Source organism: Sapajus apella, unplaced genomic scaffold, assembly GCF_009761245.1.
Source record: "Sapajus apella isolate SASKATOON/1434 unplaced genomic scaffold, GSC_monkey_1.0 scaffold4, whole genome shotgun sequence".
Taxonomy (NCBI): domain Eukaryota; kingdom Metazoa; phylum Chordata; class Mammalia; order Primates; family Cebidae; genus Sapajus; species Sapajus apella.
In genome coordinates, this window is record NW_022436944.1 from 44188507 (window position 1) to 44215827 (window position 27321).

Here is a 27321-nt window from a genome sequence, read left to right on the forward strand (position 1 = left end):
CTTGTAGGAGAATTTGGTTACCTTTCCCCTCCATGTGGGACAGATACGAGACAGATTATATGGAAAGGTGAAGGGAGGAGCAGCCTTCCTGCCATCATAATTTTTTTTCGTTTTTTGAGATGGAGTCTTGCAGCCTCTGCCTTCCGGGTTCAAGCGATTCTTCTGCCTTAGCCTCCCGAGTAGCTGGGATTACACACACATGCCACCATGCCAGGCTAATTTTTGTATTTTTAGTAGAGACGGGGTTTCACCATATTGGTCAGGCTGGTCTTGAACTCCTGACCTCAGGTGATCCACCCACCTCGGCCTCCCAAAGTGCTGGCATTACAGACATGAACCACCGTGCCTGGCTGCCATTATAATTTTGTCAATAACTATTTATCTAAGATAGTTAAAGAAATTTAAATAAGACACTAAAGGAAAATTTTTGTGTGTGTTTATTTAGTGCCTTTTTAGTGCCAGGTGTTTTATTTAGGCTACTGCATCTAGCCTTTCAGCAGTCCTATAAAATGTCAGGTGAGGGGTTTTCTTTTACCCTACTTACAAGGTAGTAAATTACCTATTAATGTTTAAAATATATTTTCCAGTGAGTATTAGTCTCTTATTTTTGATGCTAGCTAAAGACCTGAGACTCCTAGGTCAGAGACAAAGAACTTTATTACTCACCATCACAGCAAAGAGCATCAGCATCAGCTCGCTTTGCTACTAAAATTCAGAGGGCAAGCTGACACAGGTCTAGAGGTATACTATACCCACAGTGGGTTTGTATCATAGCCAGGGAACACTGAGCTTGGAGAATCTACTACTTTTATACCAAGTAGTAAGTAGTTGTGTTCTTGTTCTAGAGCAGGAGACATTACTTTGACCCTCAAGTTGCTCACTGCAAGCACAACCCTGACAAATAGCTTGGATAAATAGAACACAGGTCCTTGCATTCTTGGCATACCTTACACGTTGCATATGGTTTTGAGAGACCCATAGAGAGAACTGTCTCTCCCAACACAAAATAGGTACTATGATTCCTATTTCACAAACAGGAAAGTTGAGGTAAAAGAAAGTTAAACAGCTAAGGTAAGGAAGCAAGGGATAGTGAGACCAGGATTCCAATCCACATCTGTATTCTGAAGCCCATGATCATTTTACCGTATGTTGCTGTCCTCTGGAAGGGCTCTTGGAAAAATAATTATGCCACGTTGGCCTTTTATTATGAATCACAAGATAACAAATGCAAACTTAATATTAAAAAATTTCCAGAACGTGCTGAGATTTCTGATGGGTATGCAAGGATATGTATTCATCCATTCATTTACATATATTACTAAAAACTACCTATGTAGCTGCCTCTGCGGTAGGAATGGTTGGAGAACACAGAGAGAAAGCAGTAGGAAAATAAAGAATATACTCACATGTGGAATGTATCAGGGCCACTTAACACAACAGTGTTCTAAATTTCCAAACTCAAAGCTTGAGACTGTAGAACTTTGACATTCAGAAAAGTTGCCTTTTCTGAACTCCTAATCACTTTAAATTGAAAGTCACTTCAATCTCTTTTCTGCAGCTTCTCTAGATCTTTGGTTTCACTGAAGTATAATTTGGGCAGCTTCAGTGGGAATTTATCACTGTATTAAGGAAGAAGATACATTTTGATTCTAGAAAACTCAATGTCTTCCTTAAAGGTCCAATTTTAAAAAGGCACTTGGAATAAATTTTAATGTGATTCATTGGAAAAATCCTTTCAATTTGAACCCTCTGCTCATACAAAAGGATAAAATTGTTAAGTTCTCAAACGTCTCCTAGGAAGATGGTGACCATTGAGGGCTAAATTGTGGTACTTCCGTGTTTCTGATAAATACTGAGAATGAAAAAAAAAAGTGACCCCTGTAACATTACTCATCTAAACACAATACTTACCAAAAACAATTATGGTTGTGGGCTTTGTAGCAGAGAATTCTCAGCTTCCAGAAAGCCTATGGAAAATATCATTTAAGTGTAACGCCCTTTCTCCCCCGCACCATTCCTGTCTGTTCTGTTGATCTAATTTTGAGATTTTATATTCCTTGTGGATGAACTAGAGATCTTTGTCTGGAACCAGGTCTACATTGAAAGTTGAAACAGTGATTAATATGCCTGTGTATTATTCATATAAACATGTCCGGAAGGATGTCTGTCTACTCAGATGTCAGCTGTGGCTATCCTGGGGCCGTGGAATCACAGGCAGTTCTTTTGCATTCTCAGCTGAGGGTGGGTTACTTCAGGTGGGCAAGAATTCTCTCCTTGTCCCTGGCTTTCCAGTTTGCAGTTCGCTTCACCCTGGGTTTTTGCCTCCTTTTTTTCTTGCAAACAGCACATGCGTAGTTCTTCCTTATAATGCAGGTGGGTGGGTGTTTGGTGGTGAAAGAGAAAGGGGAAGGTGGGCATTTGAAAGCAACTGGGGCTGCCATGCCAGCTGGGCTGTTTTCCCACAGGCCTCTTTGGGCGTTTGTAGGAGTAGGGTTGTTGATTCCTGGGCCTTTCTTTCCGTTCATTCATTTCACAATTATATACTGAGTGAGGGTATGTGCCTGATACTTCCAGGGGATATAGCAGTAAACAAAGCAAATTTCCTCTTTCATGAAGTTTACATTCTACTAGACAATTAAAAGATAAAAACTGAAATATGAAATATATCAGGCCATGGTAAGTGATGGGAAGAGTAACAGACCAGGGCGGAGCAGATGGAGAGTAAAGGAAGATGAAGGTGAAGCGAGCTATTTTTTTGTGGGCAAAGAGGAAAATTCTCCCTGATAAGGTACTTTTTGAGTGGAGGCCTAACGGAGAGGAGGGAAGAGGCTCAGGGGCTGTTCTTTCAGATGGAGGGAACAGTACACAGAGTTTTTAAGTGTGAATGTCCTTGGGCTTTTCAAGAAACAGCATGTAGTTGAGTGTAGCCAGGACAGAGTGAGGGAGCTGGGAGTATAGGGAATGAGGACAGGGGGTTAGCTGGGCCCCCAGGTCCTGCACAGCCTTGCAGGCCACAGAGGGCCTGAAGATCTTAACTGGGTAAGCAGGAGGCAACAGGGAATATTGAGCGGAGAAGTGACTTGCTAGAATGTATTTTGGAAAAAGCATTGTTATCTTGTCTATATTTAAAATATTTTATACTGGGCAGTGGGTTTTAGCACTGAATGATCTTTTTTTATTAAGTGTTGAAGAAATACATCACTATGTTATTGGGTATATTTAATAATTACATTTAATGTTTTACTGAAATAGGGAAGTAATGCTTTCCAGAAGAGAAAATAATCAAATAGAGACTTAGAAAGCCCCTTGCTCATATCTCCATGACGGAAACAAACCTTAGTCCCCATGCACAGATGTATGAGAAATGTGAATCTTTATCGTCCCATCAATATACTCCCAGTATGAGCTCCGTTATTCCAGGAGTTCTATCTGAGTTTCATGTAAGTCAGGGGTTAGGACGCAGCACAGCAGTCATTCTCCAAGTGTGGTTCCCAGAGCAGCAACCTCAGCATCACCTGAGAACTTGTTTGAAATGCAGATTCTCAGTCTCCAGCCCAGGCCAGCTGAATCAGGAGCTGTGTGGCTGGGGTCCAGGAATCTGTGATAACAAGCTTGCCAGATAATTCTGATGCACATTAAAATCTGGGAATAATTTCCTTATGGTGTCAAGTCATGGCTGAGGACAGCTCGTTCATAATGTCATCAGTAAACAGTCCACAATAGCATCAGCTGAGACGTAGTCTTCCCCTGCTGATCCATGCAGGGTCCAGCTTCTGCCCTCACTCCTGACTGCAAGCTCTTGTGTGTCAAATTTTCTCTCTCTCTCAGCTAATTTTTGGGCCATTCTTAGGTGCCCTGTGCATGTGGTGATTCTATTGTTCTTCTATCAAATTGAGCTATGGGAAATTTTGTGGTTATTATCTAAACTCAGGCTACTTTGGGCCTCTCTCAGCATCATGAAATTATCCAACTATTTCCTTGTTACTCTGAGGCTTGGAGAACTCATACATCACGTGTTAATTTCTTTCATGGGGTCTTGTTGTCTTCATAGCCTCAGCCCAAGAAAGGGAGTCTAAGTCCTCTTCACTCTCAAATTGCCCCAGACTAAACTGAAGTTTCTTTCGCTTTCCTTCTCCCCTCAATAGTCAAGGGAAAGTTTTCTAGTCTCAGGCAAGAAAATTTGCCTTGTTCTAGAAGAATCTCACTACAGCACAAGCTATCCATCGTCAAGACACCTGGGGAAAGATCTCAAATAATATCTTCTCTCATTGACAAAACAATCATGCTGTTTTAATTTATTAATTGAAAAACATTATTATAAGTGTAATACATCTTGTTTTAAGAAATTTGCCTGTATATGTACCAAATGCCTCTCAGGTGGTTCTTAGATGCCTCAAATTTGGGAAGCCCAAAACAATATCCTCAGTTGTGATAACTGAGGCTGCCCACCTCTTTTCTCTTATTGATTACTAAAAAACCATTCATGGACCCAGTGAGCCAGATTCTGTGGGTTTGGGTGTGAACTGTATCATATATATATATATTGTCTGCATTTCTTTTGTCCTCATTAGCTTGCAACAGTTAAAGGCAGGTAATTATTCATATTCTAGGCACTGTAAAGATGAATACAAATGAATGGTTGAAATTTTATTTGGTTTTGAGTTCATCTAGATGATTAAGAATATATGTAAGTTTTTAAAAATTATGCTTTAAGTTCTGGGATATGTGTGCAGAACGTTTGTTACGTAGGTATACACGTGCCATGGTGGTTGGCTACACCCAGCCACCCGTCATCTATATTAGGTATTTCTCCTAATGCTATCCCTTCCCTAACTCCCCACCCCTTGACAGGCCCCGGTGTGTGATTTTTCCCTCCCTGTGTCCATGTGTTCTCATTATTCAGCTCCCACTTAGGAGTAAGAACATGCAGTATTTGGTTTTCTGTTCCTGTGTTAGAATGATGGTTTTCAGCTTCATCCATGTCTCATCATCACTGGTCATTAGAGAAATGCAAATGAAAACCACAGTGAAATACCGTCTCACGCCAGTTAGAATGGTGATCATTTAAAAGTCAGGAAACAACAGATGCTGGAGAGGATGTGGAGAAATAAGAACACTTTTACACTGTTGGTGAGAGTGTAAATTAGTTCAACCATTGTGGAAGACAGTGTGGCGATTCCTCAGGAATCTAGAACCAGAAATACCATTTGACCCAGGAATCCCATTGCTGGGTATATGCCCAAAGGATTACAAATCATTCTACTATAAAGACACATGCACATATACTTTTATTGCAGCACTGTTCACAATAGCAAAAATATATGTAAGTTTTAAAAATTACTTTGGAATGAAACTGGAAATTAAAAAAATTAATAAACATTTGTTAACATCTGAGAATAAGTTCTCAGAATCCCAGAGATACTTGGGTTCAAGTTAAGAATATACTGGCTTTGAATCTCTGGAATCAGTGGTTTTATTTTTATATGCCATGGACACCATGCTTTTTGGAATTATGGCACTTCCTTCTCCTTGATACTCCTGCCCCAACATCTCTGTCTGTGTCAGATGTATTTGTGCATTTTTATTTTCAGGGAGAGCATATGGTCTTGTTTTTGGAGAGAAAGAAGCTGCACTTGGTAGTGGAATGAAAGGATTCCCGGAGATGATAAAACTGATTGCACTTGAAATGTTTTTATGACAAGCTGGATGTCATCAATCCTTGTAAATATGTGACTCTTAATCACTATTTTGGAGGCAAAAGTTGCACCAGCACATTTTTAGTTTTGCTTATAATCCACAGTAATTTAGAGTGGTCAGAATCTAATTATGCCCATTTCTGATAGACATTCAAAATAAGCCAGTTTCTTAGCTCTAAAGCCTCATGAGGCACCCACGCAGAAGTAGCTGAGATCTCGTAAGCAGAACAGTAAAATACAACCCCTTACCCTGACTATTTTAAGGCAGCACTCTGTCCAAAGGGCACATTTTATTCCTCAGATGCCTTTCCATGGTGAACGACCATAGCACTGAATGAAAGTGTTTTGAAATGCGGAAGAAGAATTAACTCCTTGCAGAACATGTTTTATAAGTTCTATTTGTTTCTGATAAATGAATTGTCAGAGAAGCCTCTCAAATTGCCCACTGGCTGTACTTTTTGGCTATATCATTACTCAGCCAAGCTGATTAAGACTAATTTTGGTCAAAGTAAGTTCGTGCCTGAGCAAACAACCCATGTGCAGAATCTCAACAAGAGGTAATTAAATCGAGATTCATTTTGTGATGGAGACTCAATAACTACTGTGGTTTTTGACATCATGCTGATGAACCAATGACAAAGAAATGTCCCCAGTGTATCAGACTACCCTAGAATTTATTTTCTATATTTTTTCTCACTTTAGAGTTGCTCTTTGATTCTGGCACATCATTCTCTCTGATAATGGTTTCAAATTAGCTTGTCTGATTCATGGCTGCACAGAGAAGGTTTTCTCAGGAGCTAGTGGAATGATTATTAAAAAAAACATGGAGAGGCAGATGGTAGACTATTTTACTGGCTCATCTGCTTTTGCAGGGAATGATTATACATTCTAAGTAAGTGGCACCAGAAGTCAAATCTCACTGAGGTTGATCTCACATGTTTCCTTGTGGAAAACCTAAAATATGGCAGCAGGGACAGCCTAAAAGCTGATCCCTGAGGACACGGTCATGGTCATGATCATGATGCAACCTGGGGCTGAAGCAGATCTGAGAGGTCATTTGTCTGAGGTTCCAGCCTTCTTACAACCTCATTCATTGTCAGATGATATTTCAGTCTTTGCTTGAACAGCTTGAGTGATGGGGGAACTCATTACTTCCATTGTAGGCAGTTAAGTGTTATATAATTCTTCCTTCTTTTGAGCTGATATTGACTTCTGAGTATTATCCAGTCATCCTTTCATTAGTCCTGGCTTTGCTCTTTGGAAGCAGCACAGAACAAATTGATTTTCTGTTTCACCTGGCAGCTAGCTTGGGTGTGAGCTAGAATGCTATCTCAAGTCTTCTATAGGCTAACTGTTCACAAGTCCTTGGGTCATTCCCCATAAGAAAGGGTCCTGGTTCATAAGCCTCTGAATTGGGGGAAACTGGGAAGAGACAGAAATAGTTTAAACTTGCTTAAACACAAACAAATCGAACATTCAATACCATGCCCATGAAAATGAAAGACATTTGTCAATTTGCTTTCAGAGGATAAAGTAAGAGTAATGGCCACAAAGATTGTCTCTCAGATTTCCCTATCCTTGTCCCAGGTAGCATAGCCTTAGGTCCAGTCTCTGTAGACTGGTGATGATGCAAAGGAGAATTAGTGGCTCTAGTCTGGCCCTTTCAATAAAGTTGACTCACCCACTTAGCACCCTAGACTTGGCTTAAACATATAAGAATTTCTAGATCAGAGATTTCCAGAGTTCTACTGGAGATTTAGGGATCCCTAGAGACAGATTTACTTTGGGGACTTTGGGGTGGCTGAATGGCGTTTTCTCGCTTACGTATTGGAGTTTCACATTCGATATTGTTAACTGGAAAAATAGATTCTGTGGCTGGAAGACCATCTATCAATCAGGGCTGTCTACTGCTTTCTCGTTTTTTTCTCTTTTCTTCCCATAGTCACTGTGAGGCCATTTTTAACGTCATCTTCCTGTCTCTGAGGCCATAGATTGTGCTTCTCACCCAGGATTCTGTTATCCAATCATTTAATGTCCATTTTCATGCAGGAACTGCTACAACAACTGTCTCAGGGAAGGGATGGTAAAGAGATGTTTAAAACTTGGCAGTTTTTTGGGAGAATGGCCTTAGGTGTGGGGACTTGAGATAATCATATTTCTTATTTTCTGATGGCTACGATTTATTTCATTTTTCCCCTTCATCTCTTCTATAAAGGCACCCATTGTAATGTGCTGGATGTATATCCTTGCTTATATATGATTCCATACAAAATGTATGGTATTCCTTTGTGTTTGCGGTTTACATAAATAGTATTGTGTTTACAGTTTACATAAATAGTATTGTATTACATAAATAGTTTACATAAATACAATAGTATTATATTATAGGTCTTTTTGTTGTTGTTGTTTTACTGTATGTGTCAGTATGCAGGTGTATTTCAGTGCTTTCTATGCTGCAGTGATTTCCATGGTAAGGATCCCTCCACCCAGTATTTGTCTCCTCTGGCTCAGTCTGAACTGAGCTCCCTAATATTGCAAAGTATGTGATGCTAGGATTCCTATGGCTATAGATGTCTGTAAGAGCTTGGGATATTTCCCCAGAATGGGAATCCTGGCTCTAGGAAAAAAGGGCTGAACCATAATTTACACTCTCATTAGCAGGAGATGGGGTCTTTAACATTTTACATTCCTGTTAATGCCTGATATTTTCTTCCTACCTAATTTGTGGGTATAGAGCGATGTCAGTTTTCATATTTCTGATTACTCGTAAGGTGGGGGATCTCTTCATATACTTTTTAGCCATTTGGGCCTCTCCTTCTGTGAATATTCTATTTTACTATGACACTTTGTGTCTTGTTGATTTGCAAAATCTACCTGCGTATTCCTGATGCTAATTCTGTGACATTTCAGATATTGCAAATATCTTATCATAAAAAAGTTCTCTCTTGAATGTATCTGAGTTTGGTTTGCTGTATTTTGTTTGAGACTTGTTGTTTTCCTTTAATTGCAGGTGTGAGTGAATAGTGGGCTTTTATTATGGCTTTCCTGTGGAAAATTCCACAAGAACCTTCAATTTGCTAATTTATTTCCACATCTAAGTATGGTCTTAAGTAAACCTATCTACCAGATGTCAGCTAGAGCCCTCCCTTCAAAGAGCTACATAAAACTGCTTTGAAAAGCTCTCCTCTCAATTCTTTAAAACTAGACAAATTAGGCTAGGCGCAGTGGCTCATGCCTGTAATCCCACCACTTTGGGAGGCCGAGGTGAGCAGATTACTTGAGGTCAGGAGTTCGAGACCAGCCCGACCAACAGGGAGAAACCCCGACTCTACTAAAAATACAAAATTAGCCAGGCATGGTGGCCCATGGCTGTAATCCCAGCTACTCGGGAGGCTGAGGCAGGAGAATCTCTTGAACCCAGAGGTGGAGGTTGCAGTGAGCCGAGATTATGCCATTGCACTCCAACCTGGGCAACAAGAGCAAAACTCTATCTCAAAAAACAAAAACAAAAACAAACAAAACAAAACAGAACAAAAATCTAGATGAAGTAACCCCTAGAATCCTAATGAATTCTGGGATAATTATATTAAGATCCCCTTTGTTTTGGGGCTCATGACTTCCATATAAACATGCCTGAATTTCTCTTTTCATTTATTTCTACAAGGAATTCATCTGCGTCATGCATTTGCCAATAAGTTGATTGTCTAAAGTTGAGAGCGCTACAGCATGGTGTCACATCTTGAAGCATAAGTGTTTCTGTCATCTTGTTTGCTTGCCCTCCCCACTTCCAATCTGTATTACTGTAAATTCTTTTTCAATTATTCAGAGCAATTCGTTTCTCCCAAAACTTGATGATTCGGACCCTCAAATGCTTAGAAAACTAAATGTCCTCTTTTCAGACTAACATCTCTAGAAGCCAGCTGGGTTATACATGGGTCCTACAAAGAGAAATTACACTTTATGCTGCAATAGCAGTGAGTGGTTTTATAATGGACACAGTCTAATGAAAAGTCAGGTAACCTTCCTTTATAATGTACTTTTTTTTTTTTTCCATTAGAATAGGTGAATTTTTAGGAAGGGAAATGACAAACATTTCCAGAGCAGACTTGCTTTTTTGTTTTTTTAAGGGGCTGAGGCTTTATCCTGGTCTCAGTGCAGGTTGTAAAAAGAATATAGGTCTTGGAATGCCATGATCTCTGCCAATGGCGTCATCTTAGATAATTTGCTTATTCACACTGAGTCCCATGTCCCTATTGCCAAATGAGAATACTAACACCTACTTCCATGTTTGTTTGGAGGATTAGAGGTAATATAAAGGGTCTAGCATGATTTCTGGCATACAGTAGGTGTTCATTACATTGTGGGCAATTATTACATACTCCAACATGATGGTGAAGAACTGTGGGAAGCAGCATAAACACCTAGCAAATCCTTTGGGGTGGTTTCTGGGACTCTTGAGTGGAAAGTAACAATAAATGGAACTTTTGTCAAAGTGCTGGGGAAAATGGAGGTGAATTTTCTGAAATTTTCAACTGGAGTCTCACAAGATAGTTCACTTACCAATGAATAATCTTTGGTGATCTCAGGTTTCTCATCTTATTATTTATTTTTTATTTATTAATAGGTAGAGTCTTATTCTGTCACACAGGCTGGAGTGCAGGGATATGATCACAGCTCCCTGAAGCCCCAAACTAGGCACAAAGGATTCTCCTGACTCAGCCTCCTAAGGAGCTAACTACAGATGCATGCTACCATGCCAGGTGAATTTTTTTCTTAGAAGTTTTTGTAGAGACAAGGGTCTTGCGATATTGTCCAGGCTGGTCTTAAATTCCTGGCCTCAAGCAGTGTTCCCATCTCAGCCTTCCAAAGTATTGGGGTTACAGGCATGAGCCACTACACCCAGGAGGTTATTCATCTTTTGATATAACTTATTACACAGATGCTACTTGACCTTGACTTTATGTAGTGGAAAGATATCCTAAAATATCTCTTTAGGGCTAAAAGCTCCCATTGGAGACATCATAAAATGATTGGAATGCAAACCTAACTGCATATCTGCAATAAATAAGACTGCAGTCTCTTTTTAGGACTTGGGGTAATACTAAGGAGTGTTTTTCATATCTCTGTATCCATTGAGATTTGTGGGCATAAGAATTTTTTGATTAACTTGAAGATGTCTTACTTTATATGCATCTTCCTCATTGCTATTGGTGTTACATACAAGACAGTTAAAAGAAAATATACAGAACATTATCAGTCTGTCCTGAAAGAAAAGGAGTGTTTATTTCAACTTCTTCTGACTTTACTCTTTATATGTATTATTTCCAAAAAAAGTTTATACTAAGTGAAGTTTTACATGGAAAAATAAAAAATTTTTATTGGCTTCTATAAAACTTTCAGATAGATATTTATATAGAAAAGAAATTGCCCTTGAAATGAAACAGCTACAAGAAAAACTAAGGTAGTGTAATTAAAAGATTAGTTTACGTGTACTTAGTTTTTACAGTTACTGCAAGAAAATGTAATTAAGAGGATAATTAATTTACATGACCAGTTTATATTACATTAAAAGCCCCTATATGGGCAGATCCATGGCACAGTGAAATATAAGTTTGATTGCCTATTGAGCTTCATGATTCTGTTTGGAACTTGATGGCCCATGTCCAGGTAATTGGAAGAACTTGTTGGCTGAAGCAGCCCTTGTATCGGAAAATTGCAGATCCTCCAAGCTCCACTTATGTCCTCAGGGCCCAGGGCCACTTGTTTCACCCCACTTACCACCTGATCTGCCAACCAGTATAGGTGGGGTATGCCCATCTGTGAAAGTAGAGACCAGCTTTCCCCACGTGCAGGATTGCTTTCACTCCTGAAGCATGAAGCACCACAGGACCTGCTCTGTGGCCAGGGATATACAACCTAGACATGGCGGGAAGGTAGCCCTATTTTTGGTAATGGCAGAGCCAGTAGACAAATCCTCTTTCTTACTCCCAGATCAGTATAGTTCATATGGCCCCTTAGAAGATGGTCTTACACAGTTGAGTACTCAGCTGTGCTTGGTACTAAGTGTGGCCAACTTAGCAATGCACCTTTATATTTATTCTCTTTTCTTCTATGCCTCATTCGCTTTTGCCTCTACTTCTTCCTCGGGCATGATAATGCCTAATAAAATTGTAGGATGAGCTCTGCTTTCTGGGGAACCTATGCTAAGGCAATTCTCTTCTCATTTTAATATAGCCTGCAGGCAATATCACTGTGCAGATACAGACTTTGTTTATGATTTCATCAATGTATGGTGTAGGTGGATTGTCTTTAAAGAGTATAACATGGTACATTTCATCAACTAGTCAGTGAATCCTCTTGAGATACATGCTCAAATGGTATCTGTAACATTCTGCATTTCAGTAGTTCTACTAAGTTTTGCTTTGGTTTAAACAACATTTAATGTGTCAGAATTTGTGTACATGAACCTAATGACAATTCCACTTATTTACAAAGCTATAGAGCCCTGAGTGTCTAAATATAAAACCAGAATGAGCTGTCATCTTGAGGGTGGAGAAGCAAACCAACTTTGCCCTCTGGCTCCTCTTCAGAGATTATTAGACTTGTCCAGGTTTGTGACACGACACCAGCTTCATATAAATCAAACCATTAGGTATTAAATTAGTTTAGGATTGGGTTTGCATGTTTAAAGGGGTTAAGAATGGTACCTAGCTGGAATATGTATGTTCCAGCTCTCCAAAATAAATGAATCAAGTAATTTTTTGGAGGAGAGACATATGTTCATTAGGGTAAAATTGGGAGGTACATAATGTAGAAAAGAGATAAATATATAAAGGCTATACTTGGCCCTTTGAATAGAGAGTGGAAAAACTCAGAAAATAGTACTTTGAACTGGTCTAGCTTAGGGAAATAATGATGCTTGCTCCATCTTACCTGGACTGGCATTTTCATGAACCAGGAAGAATGTGATCAAACACTTCTTTTGGAAAGTGTTTATTGGTTCATGCCCTGGCCAAATAAACACTTTGAGCTGAGCTTCTTCTGTGTGAAGGAGACTCCTTTGCTATACTGAAATGGCACGTGGTTTCAGATTTACCTTTGGTGTGGACATTGGTTGCTTTTGCTTGCCCACCATTCTCCCTCACTTATAGCAGCAAGACTTAGAATTTCCTTTGAGGAATCATCCTGCCTCAAGTCTCAGCCCAAAGTTGAGATGAGGTTGACTGTCCTTTCCCCTCACCCAGTTCCATGATTCCCGAGGATAAGGTTGATTATACATCTGTTTTCCTGCCACAGTGACTGGCTCAGGAATGGGCACATGACTCAACCTGGGCCAATGAGAATTAGGCCAGAATTTTCATTAGAATTGTTGGTGAAAAGAAATTCTCTTTTCAATATATTTGGAGCTGTAAAGCCAATCCTGCAACTATTGGAAGCTACCATAAGGTGAAAGGCCATGTGAATATTAAATCTACATGAATGACAAGATGAAGAGAGGAGCTTCCTGAGAATACTAAGTGCGCCCAGATTCAGCCATGTCTGAAGTTTCATATGCAAACACCCTAGATTTCCCAGATATTAAAGTCAATAATTAGCTTTATGCTTAAGCCACTTTTGAGTTTTTTTTTTTTTTAAACTTGTCACAGAAGGAATCCCAATTAACATGTGTTCAGGGCAACTGAGATTGAGATATATGTTGGTTGATGATGTTAATATAATTCCCATTAATAATTTGAGATGAGAAGATCAATGCTGTCCTTGAAAAGCAGAACTTTACCTCTCTCCTTCTCCCCTCATCTTTGTGGCCCCTTCCAAAGAGGTAAACCCTCATCAGCACTTTACTTAGTTTCTTCTTTCCCTCCATCCTTTCCTCCCAAGTACATTTGCTTATTCTAGTAGATGTTTATTTTCGAAAGAAATGCCTTTACATCCTTGTTTCTTTGCTTTTGGCCACAGCTGAGGTGAGAAGAGCAGGCATGTAGAAAGTAATAATATTTAAAGAAAGAGACAGGAAAGTATATCTGTTATAAGCTTTTTCTTTTTTAGAATTTAAGCTTATGAGTTTATCTACGCCCACTATATTCATAATTACAGTTTTATATCTGCATACAAAAGCTATGTAAAAATCCATTTTTCCCAAATATACAAATTTTTTTTGGATAGTTTAAAACATTTTGATCACAGATTTCAACAGAGTTTTAGGCTGAAAAAAATATCACCATCTAGCAATATCACTTAACACTGTTTGCAAAACACAAGTCTTCCAATGACTGTAAATCTTTTCCTATTCTTTAGTATTTTTCTGATTCTCAGGGCATGAAAACATTATGGGAACAAAAAGGGTTTTCTATGAGGAAAGCATGGAGAACTAATTTGGCTCTAAGGTCAAATTAAAAGTGCCAAGTTATTAAGGAAAAACCAAAAGAAAGAAATGGCGTAATGTCACATCAGCTCATTCATGCCCTGATAATTTCTGTATCAACAATACATATGTAAAGTGTCTTCTTTTGCCTTACATTGTGCTCCATAATTTACACGAGCATTATCTGCATCCTGAGGAGGACAGATATATATTTGATTGTCTTGTGCATAGGGTGGGTCAGCTTTAACTGTGCAACAGAAAGCCACAAACAGCGTTTTACCTGCACAATATTGCTCTTGAAGGCGGCATTAATTAATGTGGAAACACACTATAAATGCACACTTTTCGCATTTGCAAACATTTATACAGCACAGTAAAAATTCTGTGATAAGGCCAAACCTTTTTTCCCCCAGTCATTTTTTTTTTTTTAAATTTTTTTTTAATGCGTTTTTTTTTTTTTTTTTTTTTTTAAAAGATTAAAGTAAAATGTCTCAGTTGTAAAAAATACACACCGGGCAAATCCTTACCTGGATAATAAATATCTACATCACAGTACAATAAAATTTCTTCTCTATAAAATTTAAATATGGATTATAGTCTATCACTATCAAAAGAAACACTATGCTAATATTTCCATATTATTAAAATAACAGGAAAAATTACGAGCTTATTTTAGAACCTGATGCCATAGCCGTTGGAAAGGGCAAAGAGATTCAAATGTCGATCATCACTCTCCGTTTGAAGAGGAACTGTGGCTTGGTTATTCACTTAAATTCAGTTCATGAAAAAGGTTTAGCCTTACAAATGCTGGCTACATTTCAAAAACCATAAGACTGATTTCGTAATTTATGACTCATGCAGCAAAAGGTCAATATGACACAAATAGGTTAGAGTCCATAGAATAAAAAGGTATCACTGACAATGACATGCTTCGAGGGGCGCTCAGCGGTTCCGTGGAGGCTGAGTCTGTGGGGGGCTTAGTGTCGAGGAGGGGCTAGGGCTTGTACCCCTGTTCATGGAGGAGCAACAAGAATGGCGTTGCTGGCACAGAGCGAGGTCCTGGCAGTCCACCCCAGGCCTGCACTGCACACTGAAGAGCTGTCGTCCGGGGCACAGGTGAAGGGGCTTTGCTGGGCTGAGGCATCAACACGTCAAGCGCGTCTTTGAGGACCGAGGCTCTAGAAAAAGCTCTGAGGCGGCACGTGGTGTTTTGAGCAGAATCATAAAGAAGAAAACATCTTACTTTTTTCACTGTGTCTGGAAATACTGCACATCTAAATTGAAGAGCAAAGTACACTTGGGGGTCACACACGCACGCGCACACACTCACACACACGCACACACACCCCACATCGCTCATCCCTAAAAGGGAAGTGATTTAGAAATGCGAATCCCAGCATAACGGGTGTGTTCTCCTCTACTGAGACGTCTCCCTGCTGAAGGGGTGAGAGCGCAGGTGTGCAGGGTGTCTCCATCAGGTCCACACTTGATTTGCAAGTCTGGACAATAGATGAAAAAAATGTTTAGAAAAATCTAGAGCAAATCCCTCACAAATGAGTTTTATGAGATGGAGTCTTGAGATGCACTACGAACCTCTGTCAGCTTCAGAAGGAAGGAGTTTAGTTTCAGAGTCATTATCCTTTGAGTCCTATGGCCTTTTCTTTCAATCTGAAGTGTGCTAAGACTTGTCCTACTCAACATGAAGTATTCAGCCTTCAACAAGATTTCCAGACCAGCAGTTTGCCTATTGAAGGCAATCATTTAGGGTGCCAAGGATCAAACGTGCCTTTACTTGGGGCTGGCTGGTTGGCCGTTTGTATATCTTACCATATGGCCAATTCTTGATCATGGTTAGTACCCAAAGCATTCTGATTTAGCTTGAGATCAGGCTCTGAACTTACATTCAAATCTGGGTGTCCGATGTACTGAGGATCCTGTCTAACAAAATGAGGAAACTTTCCCCAGAAGGCCTGATGCTGCAGGACCCTGCCTGCTTTCCTTCTTGTCATTCCCTTTGGAAAGAAAGCTTGCCCCAGACAGCAGAGCTTCCCAGGGTTACCCTGGAGCGGAGAGGTGGCTAAGTGTTTATCTTTCAAAGAGTGTTTCCTCAAGGACTCTAGAGAGAAGGCTGAAATGTTAGCAGAGCAAACACTTAAGGAACCTGGCTAGAGGCTGCCTAGACAAAACCAAACCCAAAAACAATCTGTAGATACAGCAGGTAATCTGCCAATGAACTTCGTGCCTATAATTGTAAATCTTTTCACCTACTTCCTTTGGATAGCAAGTTCTATAGCAATGTTCTTGTCTCCTTTTTCCCAGAAGCCAGTACAATTGCTTTTGTGCATTGAACATTTAATTCCCTGCCCCCAGATTATTTCCAATCATACTTGGAATTTTCGGCACTGCTCCTCTTCTTTTTCCAAGGCCTCTAAATAGTTGACTAGTATTGTGTCAAATTATTATTTCGAGTTCATACCAAATGTATGTTTCTTAACTGTTAAGTGGGCCATGCTTCTTGTCTAATAAAGTTAGAAATTTAAGTGTTAAAAAAACCAACAAAGGAACCAGATTTTTTACCCCCTGAAATTCATACAATATTAAGGGTAGGAAGGGTTTTAGAGATCATGACTTATTTATCAGGTGAGAAAACCAAGACCTAAAGTTACAAATCTACCAGTTGACAGAGCACGAACTAGAATTCAGGAACCCAGACTTCTGGGCTAGTATTGCCCCACCAAACTTAAAAAAAAAAAATCTACTTGGTTTTCACAGTGACTTTCCTTCCTTTGTTTTTAGGTAAATCTCACTGATATGGCTTATTTTCCCCAATATTTCCAGGATAAGGCAGTAAAAGGTAGGCAAAGGAATAGTTTATATCTACTACGCCAGTGGAGAATGAGATACATTCAATTGCATGGGTACATTCTATGCCCATTTTCTGACACTGAAGAGATGAGGCGTCACCGTTTGTTTTCTGGGCACAAGCTATTCCAGCACAGGCCATTGGGGAGGCAGGTTGGGCAGGAAAGATAAGTATACACATGGTCTGCAGGTGTTTTCTGTTGAGTATCTATCTGTCAGGGTGGGCTAGAAGACGGACAGGAGGGTCAGTGGCAGGGCCACTCTGTTTAGAGATAGTCAAGCTATTTAGTGTCTCAGAATCAGAGGGAAAAAGGGGACTAGAAGATATTGGTCAATGAAGCAAGGAGCTTGAGGATCTAAGCAGAAGGAAGCATCTTCCAGCCATTAGGACATGAAGGGGCTCTCAGAACACTGCATTTCCTTCAACTCAGAATGTAGCTGCACTAATCTCTCCTCAAAATTTCTCCAGAAGACTGAAATTTCACCTTATCTTTCCTTGGTTAGAAGATTTGATCCACAGGGAAATCTTGTCAGGTCAGCAAAGATACAACCTGGATAAAGAACTTCAGGAGCTTGGGAGATAGATCAGATGCCACAGAAAACGGGTGTCACCCTGTAAATAGGTTTGATTTCTGTAACAGTGTTCACTGAGCCTAAATGGTAAAGAAGCCTTCCTACTGTGAGGTCATACTATGTGAATTTTTGGAAACCATGGAGTCACGGACATTGGTGAAGATTTCTAATTTCTCTGGGCTCACTGAAAACAGGTATTTTCCTTGCTGGCCTCAATCAGTCAAATACCTGCATATCCTTGGTCACGCCCTGGTATAATTTGAATTAAATCATAAGGTTATAAAAATGATATTGGAAGGGAAGCTGATTTTTCGGGACACAAATATTCCTGTACATTCCAAGTTATGCTCCTGGGAGATCATAAAGAGTGCTGGAAATAGCACGCTCTTGAATAGATGAAATTTTGTTCAATTCTTTCTCTAAAAAGCTGAAAGCCACATCTAACTAAAGGTGGTCTGTGCTCTGCTAACTTGAGCCCTGCAAACATCAGGATTGGGTGGAGGTGGTCGTATTATCTTGGTTTTAAGGCTTCTTTAGTGTCCTGCAGTGCCGTTTTGCTCGCTCAAATCTCAGACCAGGGACGGGTGGGAGCTGGTGATGCTTGGGTGCTGGTGAGTTAATGATTGTCCCCCACCCCATCTCCACAACCGTAAAACCTTCAGAGCATTCACATCAAAGGACTGGAGAACAAAATGCAATAGTTTCAAGTACCCGCATTCAAGGGGCAATTTCATCCATGTCTATGCCAAGGACTACTTCCCTTTCCCCTCCCAAAAAATCCCTCCTGACACAAAGAAACAAACAAAAAAGAGCTAGGCAATGGAATGAAATGACACCCAGTAGTGCTGTAGGAATTATGAGAATGAATCCAGTCAGTCTAATCCTCGAACACTTCCAAGAACAAAGGGGGGAAGAGTTCCGTGGGGCATTCCACCTTCATGTGCAGGAAGCGGCTGGCATGGCAGGCTCCTATCATCCGTAGGTCTGTCACCTTCATCAGGAGTTTTGGCCAAAAGTGTGTCACGTGGTGTTTTCGGTAATTGATATAGTGTTCAAAGGCCAGCAGGAAACTATCTTGGTACTTTTCTATTCTCTCAACGCAGGCGAGTCCTGGGCGATCTGTGGGGAAGAGAGAAGATGGACATTGATTCAGAGCTTGAAGGGGGAAGGTTTGCCTTGTCCAATTCCAGGTCTTTAGTGGGACATGGAAGATCTAGGGTCTTCCCTCTTAGCCATGAGCATGGATGCAGTGTGAACTGTGGTGCTCCAGGGACCAGGTACCAGGAGAGTGGCACCATTTATATGAAGAGAATCTGTACTTTGTTCAGATAAATATTTCTGTTTAGACAGATCACCTTCCTGGCTGTGAAAGTTGATACCTCCCTGCCAGGGTACATAAGGAGAAGCCTGACATCTGAATGATTCTGCAAGATGAGGGGAGCAGTTTTGAATTTCCACTGGCTGCCTGGGAGAGGGTAGAGGATGAGTGTGGACATGCACAGAAAGGGGAGATGTATGAAGGGACTGGGGATATTGCAGCAGGCCTGAGGCCAAAGGAAGAATGTGGGATAGTAAAACATTTCCTTGAGGACCAAGATACACCGTGTTTAATTTTGTGTTGTCTTCCAGGCTGCAGTGAACCGGCCTTTCCTTCCCCTATACCAGTAGCTACCAGTAGTTGCTACCAGTAGCAGCCTTGTATTAGTCCTGGTTTGGGAATTTTAATGAAATGAAACGGGGAGGTGAGCTGTGCCAGAGTCACCCCATGCAGGGAAGAGAATAGCTACAGTAGGAGCTGGAGTGAGTGGACACTGGGACCCCAGAAAGCCCAGGAAATCTTCTCAAGTCCTGCACAGACCCCTGGGCTTCCCACAGTATGTGGGAGAGGCTCAAGTCAGTTTCCAAAAGTGATAAAGGGGTGACACAAGGAGGCTGGACAACTGGGGAAGAGCAGGACTGCAGACCCTTGGCTGACAAAAATAATCTCTAAACCTGGGTGAATTCCTCAAATAGCTCCAGGAGGACCAGCACACCCCTGCTCAGTTCTCTCTGAGTTTCAGTTTCAGTCTGCTTTCTGTGGCTCTGATCAAATGAATTCACACTTCAAAGTTCCAATTATTGAGGTGTCTGTATCAGTAGGAATCTAAACAGGGTTCTGCTTCATTGGAAAGGAAGGGTCAGGACTAGTGTCTCAATTCACCCTTCACAGTATAGACAAACTAACAAACCATACGGGTCTTGGGAATCCCCTATTTAGCTCAAACGGCAATTTGTGCGTTTTTATCTTACGTTTTTCTTCATATTTGATGAAGCTGCTCTGTGGATTTTCTGGTTCACTCTCTCTCCCTCTCCTCTATCTTCTCTCTTTCTTTGAGTGTGCAAGAATTTTCCACAGGGTCCTTTAACTTTTGATCCAAATAGAAGATCAACATATTATTGCTTTGGATGTATTCTTTCAAAGGGAAAATATAATGTGGATTTTGTGGCATCAAAGAGAGAAAGATAAGATGGTCACATAAATGACAGAGTGAGAACGAACTGACATTTTGATGATGCTTGAATTGCACCAAACAGGTTTATGAAGAGAGAAACATTTTAAAGACGGAAGACCATTTTTAACTCCTTAAGACAAAAGTTCTCAAAGAAATGTCCCTCAGATCATTTTCATTTTTTCTCTTTGTACTGCAGGACCAAGGAACTTAGAAGTAGCGGCTAGTGGAAAGGTCTTTGAAGGAAATGTCTAAGACACAGTGTAAGTGAAATGCCACACAAAACATGGGGCTTAGGACATCAGGCTGCGAAGGAATTGGAGACTTGGGGCTCCGACAGGCAGCTATGACTTGCCAAATGCACAGTGTCTTGTAATATTTTCCGGGTCCCGGCAGTATTGACGAAGAGAGCCCGCATCACTAGGGAGGGTGGATTGTGAAGAGTTATTAAGTTGTCCTGTAGCTGTCAGGCAGTGCCAGCCTCATGACATGAGAGAACTGGGAAGAATCATACAGTTTGGTGTTTGATAGTGTTCGGCGTCACATTCACAGTTTTTGTCATCTCTACCTACTTCTCACGTTGGCCACCTTATTTAGATTATTTGCTTAATAATCTGTTAAACTGACCCACTACAGTGGAAACATACTATTCAGTAACAAAAATCCATTTAACATAAGTAGGAAGATAACCACAAAAATGGAGGCATGGCAGAAGCCTTTGGAACTTTGGAGCTGAAGGTTCTGGCCGAACACTGCTCCTGAGATCCACTCTCTCTTTGTTAAAAAAGGAAGGTTAGCAAGTGTTAGAGAGGTGTTAAAGGCAGACTAGCACCACACTGAGACTCTCTCCTTGCCTTATTTGGAAGGAGATGTAACCAGGAAGAAAACTGTCGAAGAAATAGCTTTCTCATGGTGTGATTCAACATTATTTAAAACTGTCTTTGTACCACTAAAATCCCAGCTAAAAAAATTACCATGAGTCCCTCCAGAAATAGAATTCCTGTGTATGTAGCTTAATTTCTTCATTTTAAAGGTCACTGGAGCCCAGAGAAGCTAGGGGGCCACCCAAAGTCACACAGGGAGTCTGTAGACAAGCTATAAATTTTATTTGAGAATAATTCTCTGGAAGGACTGTGGGCCCCATTTCTTGCTGGCTGTCACTGGAGACCATCTTTAGTTCTAGAGGTCATCTACAGCTCCTGTCATGGGAACTTTCCCCACATGGTGGTTTCCCTCATGAAGCTGGTACAGAGACACTCTAGAGCAAGTCTGCCAGTAAGGGGGAATCTTAGATTGTGTAATATAATCACATGAGGGTGACATCAAATTTGCCATATTCTCTTGGTTAGAAGCAAGGCACGGGTTCTGTACACAGTGAAGGACAGGAGATGATCAGGGTGTGAACACTGCGAGGTGTCGAGTCTGGGGAGCCGGTCTGGAGTCTGTGTGCCATAGTGTACACGGGAGTTCATTATGCTATTCTATCTACTTACCTTCGAAATTTTCCATAATAAAAAGAAAAAAGTCTGCCATACCTAAATTTCCTATAGCAAATACATTTCTAGATCAGTTTTAAAAAAAGAATTATAGGCCAGGCATGGGGGCTCATGCCTGTAATCCCAGCACTTTGGAAAACTGAAGTGAGAAGATCACTTGAGCTCAGGAGTTTAAGACCAGCCTGGGCAACATAGTGAGACCCGTCTGTCTCTATAAAAAATAATAATAATAATAATAAAATAGCCAGGGGTGCTGGTGTGTGCCTGGAGAGGCTGAGGCAGGAGAATCTCTTGAGCTCAGCAGGTCAAGGCTGTGGTGAGCTGTGTTTACACCACTGTACTCCAGCCTGGGCAACAGAGCAAGACCCTGTCTCAGGTTGAAAAAAAAAAAAAATAAAAGAATCCTACTGAGTTAACCAGGAAGCAGCAACTCTACAAAGGATTCTCAATGTACTTGCTCCTGATATTTTACCCACATATTCAGCCATTCATTCAATAAGCTTTTCTTGAATTCTACTGAACACTGGCCTAGGTGCTGGATATACAATTAGACACATCCGTGTCCTCAAAAAAAAAAAAAAAAGTCCACAGGGACTTACGTGGACAAGCGAAGCAGATAGTTACAGTGCAGAGTGACAAGTGCCAGAACACAGCTACACTTGGGTTCCCTGAAAATGCAGAGGACTCTGAAACCACTTCCATTTAAAACTATCTTCCCTGACAGGGTTTGATGTGTTTGGTATTCCTTATTTATTATGACATGATCCCCGAAGGAAAAAAAGCCAGCATTATTATCTGCCCCAGCTGATGGGAGTTAGACGTTTTGGTGATGAGCTATGGTGGCTTACGGAGGACTCCTAGTTCTGTGCTATTCTCCCATCTAGAGGGGGACTGTTGAGTCTGGGCTGGCACTCAGACTTGTTTGGGCCTATCCAATGTGGATGAAGTGATGCTGTGTGATTTGAGACTGAGTCTTATGCTCATGGGATCTTCAACTTCTGCTTTCATGTGCTTGGAACTCTCTCTTGAAATCCAACAGCCAAGTAAGAAGTCTAACTACCCTGCAGGAGGAAAGGCCTCATGGAGGGAGGCCTGAACCAATGTTTGATGTTCCAGCCGAACTCCAGTCCTCTTGGATGTTTAAGCCACTGAGTTTTGGGTTGGTGTGCTGTTTAGCAGTAGATAACTGAAACTTCAGTTGTAGCTGAGCCATGAACAAACTCTAGCTTGCATCCATGGTTTCCACACACAGAACTTAACACACAATCGTGTGGTCACTCACATCCATATCTTGCATACCCCAAACCGGAAGGAGGCAGCTTTGGCCGGAAACTATGAAGAGGGCTGCACAGTGTCCACCAAAGGTGGATCACTTCATAGAGTCTTTAAGATGGCTCCTTTGGCTTCTTTCTACCCTGGGACACTGCAAAAAGCATCAGACTTCTGACATCCCTCCTTTAAGTTCCCAGTCTACTGGCAAACCTGCAATTTCTTGCTGAAGAAGAGTGAGCTATGTTTCTGAAGCTAAAGGGGGACTGAAAATCATCAAGTGATTGGAAATAGCACTAGACAAGCAAAAGCTCTTTGGATGCCCACTAACAAGTCTAGGCATACTCACCTGAAGACATCAGCAGGACAGCCTGAAGGAGAGCTACTTCAGTGTCATCCAGGTTGAAAGAAGACAGAGACATGCCCAGGTCAAAGATGGCGTCTGACACCACCCCAAGACCCCCATTTTTCAGCTGGCCCCGTGTCACTGCCATTTCCCCATTCAAGGTTAAAGTCTCACTTTCTGGGTCATAGCGCACAGCAGCGCGAAGGGACATGATCTCCATGCAGCAGCCTTTCAGGAGGATGATCTGGTCTTCACATGGCAGCTGAAAAGAACCAGCTCATGTCAGCGAAGAACAAATGGACAAATGCCAGTCAGGAGCAACACACAATAACTTAAAAGCAACAGGAATAACCTTCTGTCATTAACATTTATCCTGTATTCTTTGAACCCATGGTTTTCCCTTCCCTGCTTGGCAGACTTTCAGCAACCATATCTCATACTCAAAGTTGGCTGTAATCTTTGCCAACTTCAACCTCAGGAGTTTGCATTGTTTTTACGACAGATGCAGGTCTCCAACTGCTATTACAGTCAGGTGTGAAACTGTGCTAATAACCCCTCAGTTTGGGGGTTTGTTTTATAACTTCAACTGATAACTGCTTGAGACCAGGGTTTATGTTAAAGTCTCCATTTTTGTTTGTTTGTTTTTTTGTTTTGTAGCTTGAATAGGTAACAGCTTACCCTACTGTTTAGCTGGCCACTGGGCTTCCTTTCGGTTTTTGAAGCACATTTGCTCTTTGAGCCTCTTGGCAGAGAACTAGAGGGTTGCTGGCAGAGATACATGTTGCCCATGAGACCCAGAGATATAAGCTTCATCTAAAGTCACCCAGGGACTTAAAGGCAGAGGGGAGGGCAGAATTGAGACCTCCTGGCTCCCAAGGTTGTGTTCCTCTCAGTACCTGAGACACAGGAGTTACTCAACACACCGGGTCTTTCTGCTGGTGTTGCAATCTCCTTTTAAGCTCATATGGTTACCCTGTTAATTAGGATTTGTGAGACTGTGGCAATAATAAAAAATACCTTTGCTCATAGGCAAAATAATAAAAACCAGAATTTTATTTTCTGGAAGGGGAGACTGTTTAATCAAATGCTATTATCAAAGTAATTTGGAAGGCTATTAGTAAATGGGTGTGTTCGATGAATCGGGCATCATGCCCAGATTTCCATGCATCACCTCATTTAATCTTGACAGCAATACAATGAGGTAAATATCATAATTCCATATTACTTACAGATGTGGAAATCTAGGCACTGAGAGGGTAACAAGCTGGGTTGAGGGGGGGGTGGTCACATGAATATTTCGTGGATAGGATTTGAAACTGGATCTGTCAGAATCCAATGCCAAGAGAAGACGGGAACATACTCTTTTTACCATGGATATTACTAAGTTTCCATAAACAACAAATGTGTGAGTTACACCTAATATCTATCCTTCATTAAAGCAGTTACGAATTCCTTCTGGGAAATGCTTTTGGCAATACTTGACCAGTCCAATTTGGGTTATTATATAAAAGCAATACAATTGAATTACATCTAAAATACTGGGTGTTTTATATTTTTTACTAGCTCAGCCTAGTCACTTTACCATTTAATTTCAAACTGCTTGGCTTTTTCTATAAAATAAAAGTCACTGAATACTTGATTCTGGAATCCGTTTATATGAATTCTCTCCTTCCACTCATTTTTTAAAAAGCACTCTGATTTGCTTTTGTCTAGATTCTGATTGCTAAACACAGATTGCTGGCCCCAACCACTGAGTTTTTGTATTTCCCCAAAGTTCCCAGGTAATGCTTATGTTGCTAGTTCACAGATTCCACTCTTGAGAACTACCAGCATAGAACAGCAACGAGAAGTTACTAATCAGATCAAACCACTTATTTTTAAAATGTGTTACAAAGTATGCAAACTTGGGCAGGCCCTACTTTTTAAACCAAGTCTGATTGTAGATGAAGTAGAAATTTTCTTTTCCAAATTTCTAGTTTAAGTACCAACTGTTGAAGATTAGTTCAAATTTAAATAAAAGCTGAATAAGTATTTGCAAAGGATCACTAGTGGTTTAAAAACTGGGCCAGATGCCTTTTCCTTTAAGAGGGATTTGTAGGATCCTGGTGAGATTTGTTTCAACACGTGGGCAAATAATCTCTTAGACACCTGCCAAAATGCTTTCATTGTAAGTACACTCAACAAGGGTCTGACAGGTAGTGATACAGGGATACTCCCACAGGTTCTTCCTGCCTCCTTAGGAGAGCATCACTCAGGTTGACTGGCAAAGATGACAGGGCCCTGCGCTCCAGAAGTGGTTTTGCATGTTGTTTTGGCAGCTCTGCCAGAGGTGACTTTAGCTCTTGTGAAGCCACTGGTGTCATGCCAATCTTGTTTGGTGGGATGGCATGGATCTTAGAGGAACAATAATCATGAACACAGTTTGAATAGCAGATGTGATAAACTGCCTCTGGCAAGAGACCCCTGGCTCTCAAGACCACCTGAGATCTCCAGCCCACTCCACGGGTAGCCCAGGAACCTATACAGTTCATTCCCTTCTTTTGGGTTTCAAAGAGAGTGTAAGAGGCTAAAGGTCATCAGGAGGCCACAAAGATGGAAAACATATGCATCTCTGCTGTAAAGGCGCTCCCACCATCCTACCGCCATCGCCTTTTGTAATTTGCAGACCACATGATATCAGGGTAGAAAGAGATGGAATCAAAAATGAAACAGGCTTGGACTTTTAAGGGAAACTTGGATAGATAAGCTTGCTACAACCCATGCTTGAAAAGTTCCATGTTGACCCCTTGCCCTTGCCACAGACGAAAGTGCACAGTGTATTTGCTCCTGGTGGTGGAGATGGCTGCTGCTTCTGTATTCTTCCTTCAACTGAAATATCTCTTCAGTGATTGGTTTACATGAGCTTTATATTTTTTAAAAAAACCATCTCTGGGGAACATTCAAAGACACTATGTGACTGGCAGGCTGGCTGGAGTCGTAGGGTTCACAAACTCAGTGGTGTCCCTCTTCAGACCAAATAACTGGGGGCAAAAGGACACAGCTAGAGAGAGGACCAAGAGAGGTCCAGGAAAACAAAACCATCCCCACAAACAAAAGAGAAAGATGACAGCCAGAAATGGCAGGAGTGAGGGGAAACAAGCCTGTCACAGTGGATGTGAGAGTGCACATAGTTTCTCTCATGAGGGCAATTTGGCAACACATATAAGAAACCTGTATATCTTGGTCCTTAAACTCCATGTCCAGGCTTTACCCTTCAGACGCAGTCAGTGATGTGAGCAGGATATAATTGTCAGAATGTTCACGGCAGCATATTTTTATTAGTGAAAAATTGGAAACGAACTATAGATCCAGTAAAAACAGATAACATAAGTTATGGTAGATGTATTCTTTGAAATCCTGTGTGGTCATTGAAAATCATTTTGTGGAAAAGAAAATGTAAATGCTACATCCTGCCATTGAGGGTAAAAAGTTAGGTACAGTGACAGGTACTGGTAATGATCTGTTTCTTTATCTTGGTGCTGATCATGTGGGTGGTTCCGTTTGTAAAAATTTATTGAGCTGTACCCTTATGACATATACACTCATTCTTTAATAAAAAGTTAAAAATAGTTTCATACACTGAAAGTACATTATGGTATACATTATATTAAATATATTTTATATTTCACATATATATGTGTACACGTGTGTGTGTGTGTACACAAAAATATTTGAAAAAAGACTAAGGTGTCAAAAGCTTGTGGTACTCTTACCGTAAATCATTACCTTTATTATGTCGTATAAATAAACCTTCAATGCATATGTAAAATTTTTACAATATCATCTAAAATGTTAATAGATGTCTACTTTTAGAAAAGGTGTCAAAGGCATGGGAAGCTCCATGCCCAATACAGAGATATAAATCAAAGTCCCTTCCTCAGTGCCTACTGACTTCTTTAGGTCTGGGGTATGAGTCATTGCTACTGCAAGGCTGTGTGTACTAGCATATCGGGTCCCCTGGTGCTATTGACTGAATGTCTGTATCCTTTCAAAATCCATATGTTGCAGCCTAATCCCCAGTGTGATGATATTGAAGGTGGTCCTTAGGGAGGTGATGAGGTCATGAGAGTGGTGCCTTCATGAATGGGATTTGTGCCTTTGTAAAAGATCCCAGGAGCTCCCGTGTGCTGTCTGCCGTGAGGGGACACAGTAAGAAGACAGCTGTCTTATGACATATATACTTCCCTGT

The 27321-nt window shown here is 40.8% G+C and overlaps 1 protein-coding gene across 6 annotated transcripts in view; it reads right to left on the reverse strand.

Annotated features, from left to right (window-relative positions):
- Nucleotides 1-13716: 13716 nt before the first annotated feature.
- THRB (thyroid hormone receptor beta) overlaps nucleotides 13717-27321 on the reverse strand; it is a 375781-nt gene continuing 362176 nt past the window's right edge. For 5 of the 6 annotated variants that reach the window (XM_032267857.1, XM_032267848.1, XM_032267841.1 and 2 more), the window contains 2 exons: nucleotides 23097-23355; nucleotides 13717-18612 (listed from right to left, as the gene is read on the reverse strand). In XM_032267857.1, coding sequence (XP_032123748.1) covers nucleotides 18371-18612; nucleotides 23097-23355 — 501 coding nt within the window. In that variant the 3' untranslated portion in view covers nucleotides 13717-18370. The remainder of the gene's footprint in view (nucleotides 18613-23096; nucleotides 23356-27321) is intronic. The other variant, XM_032267874.1, reaches the window with a different exon arrangement.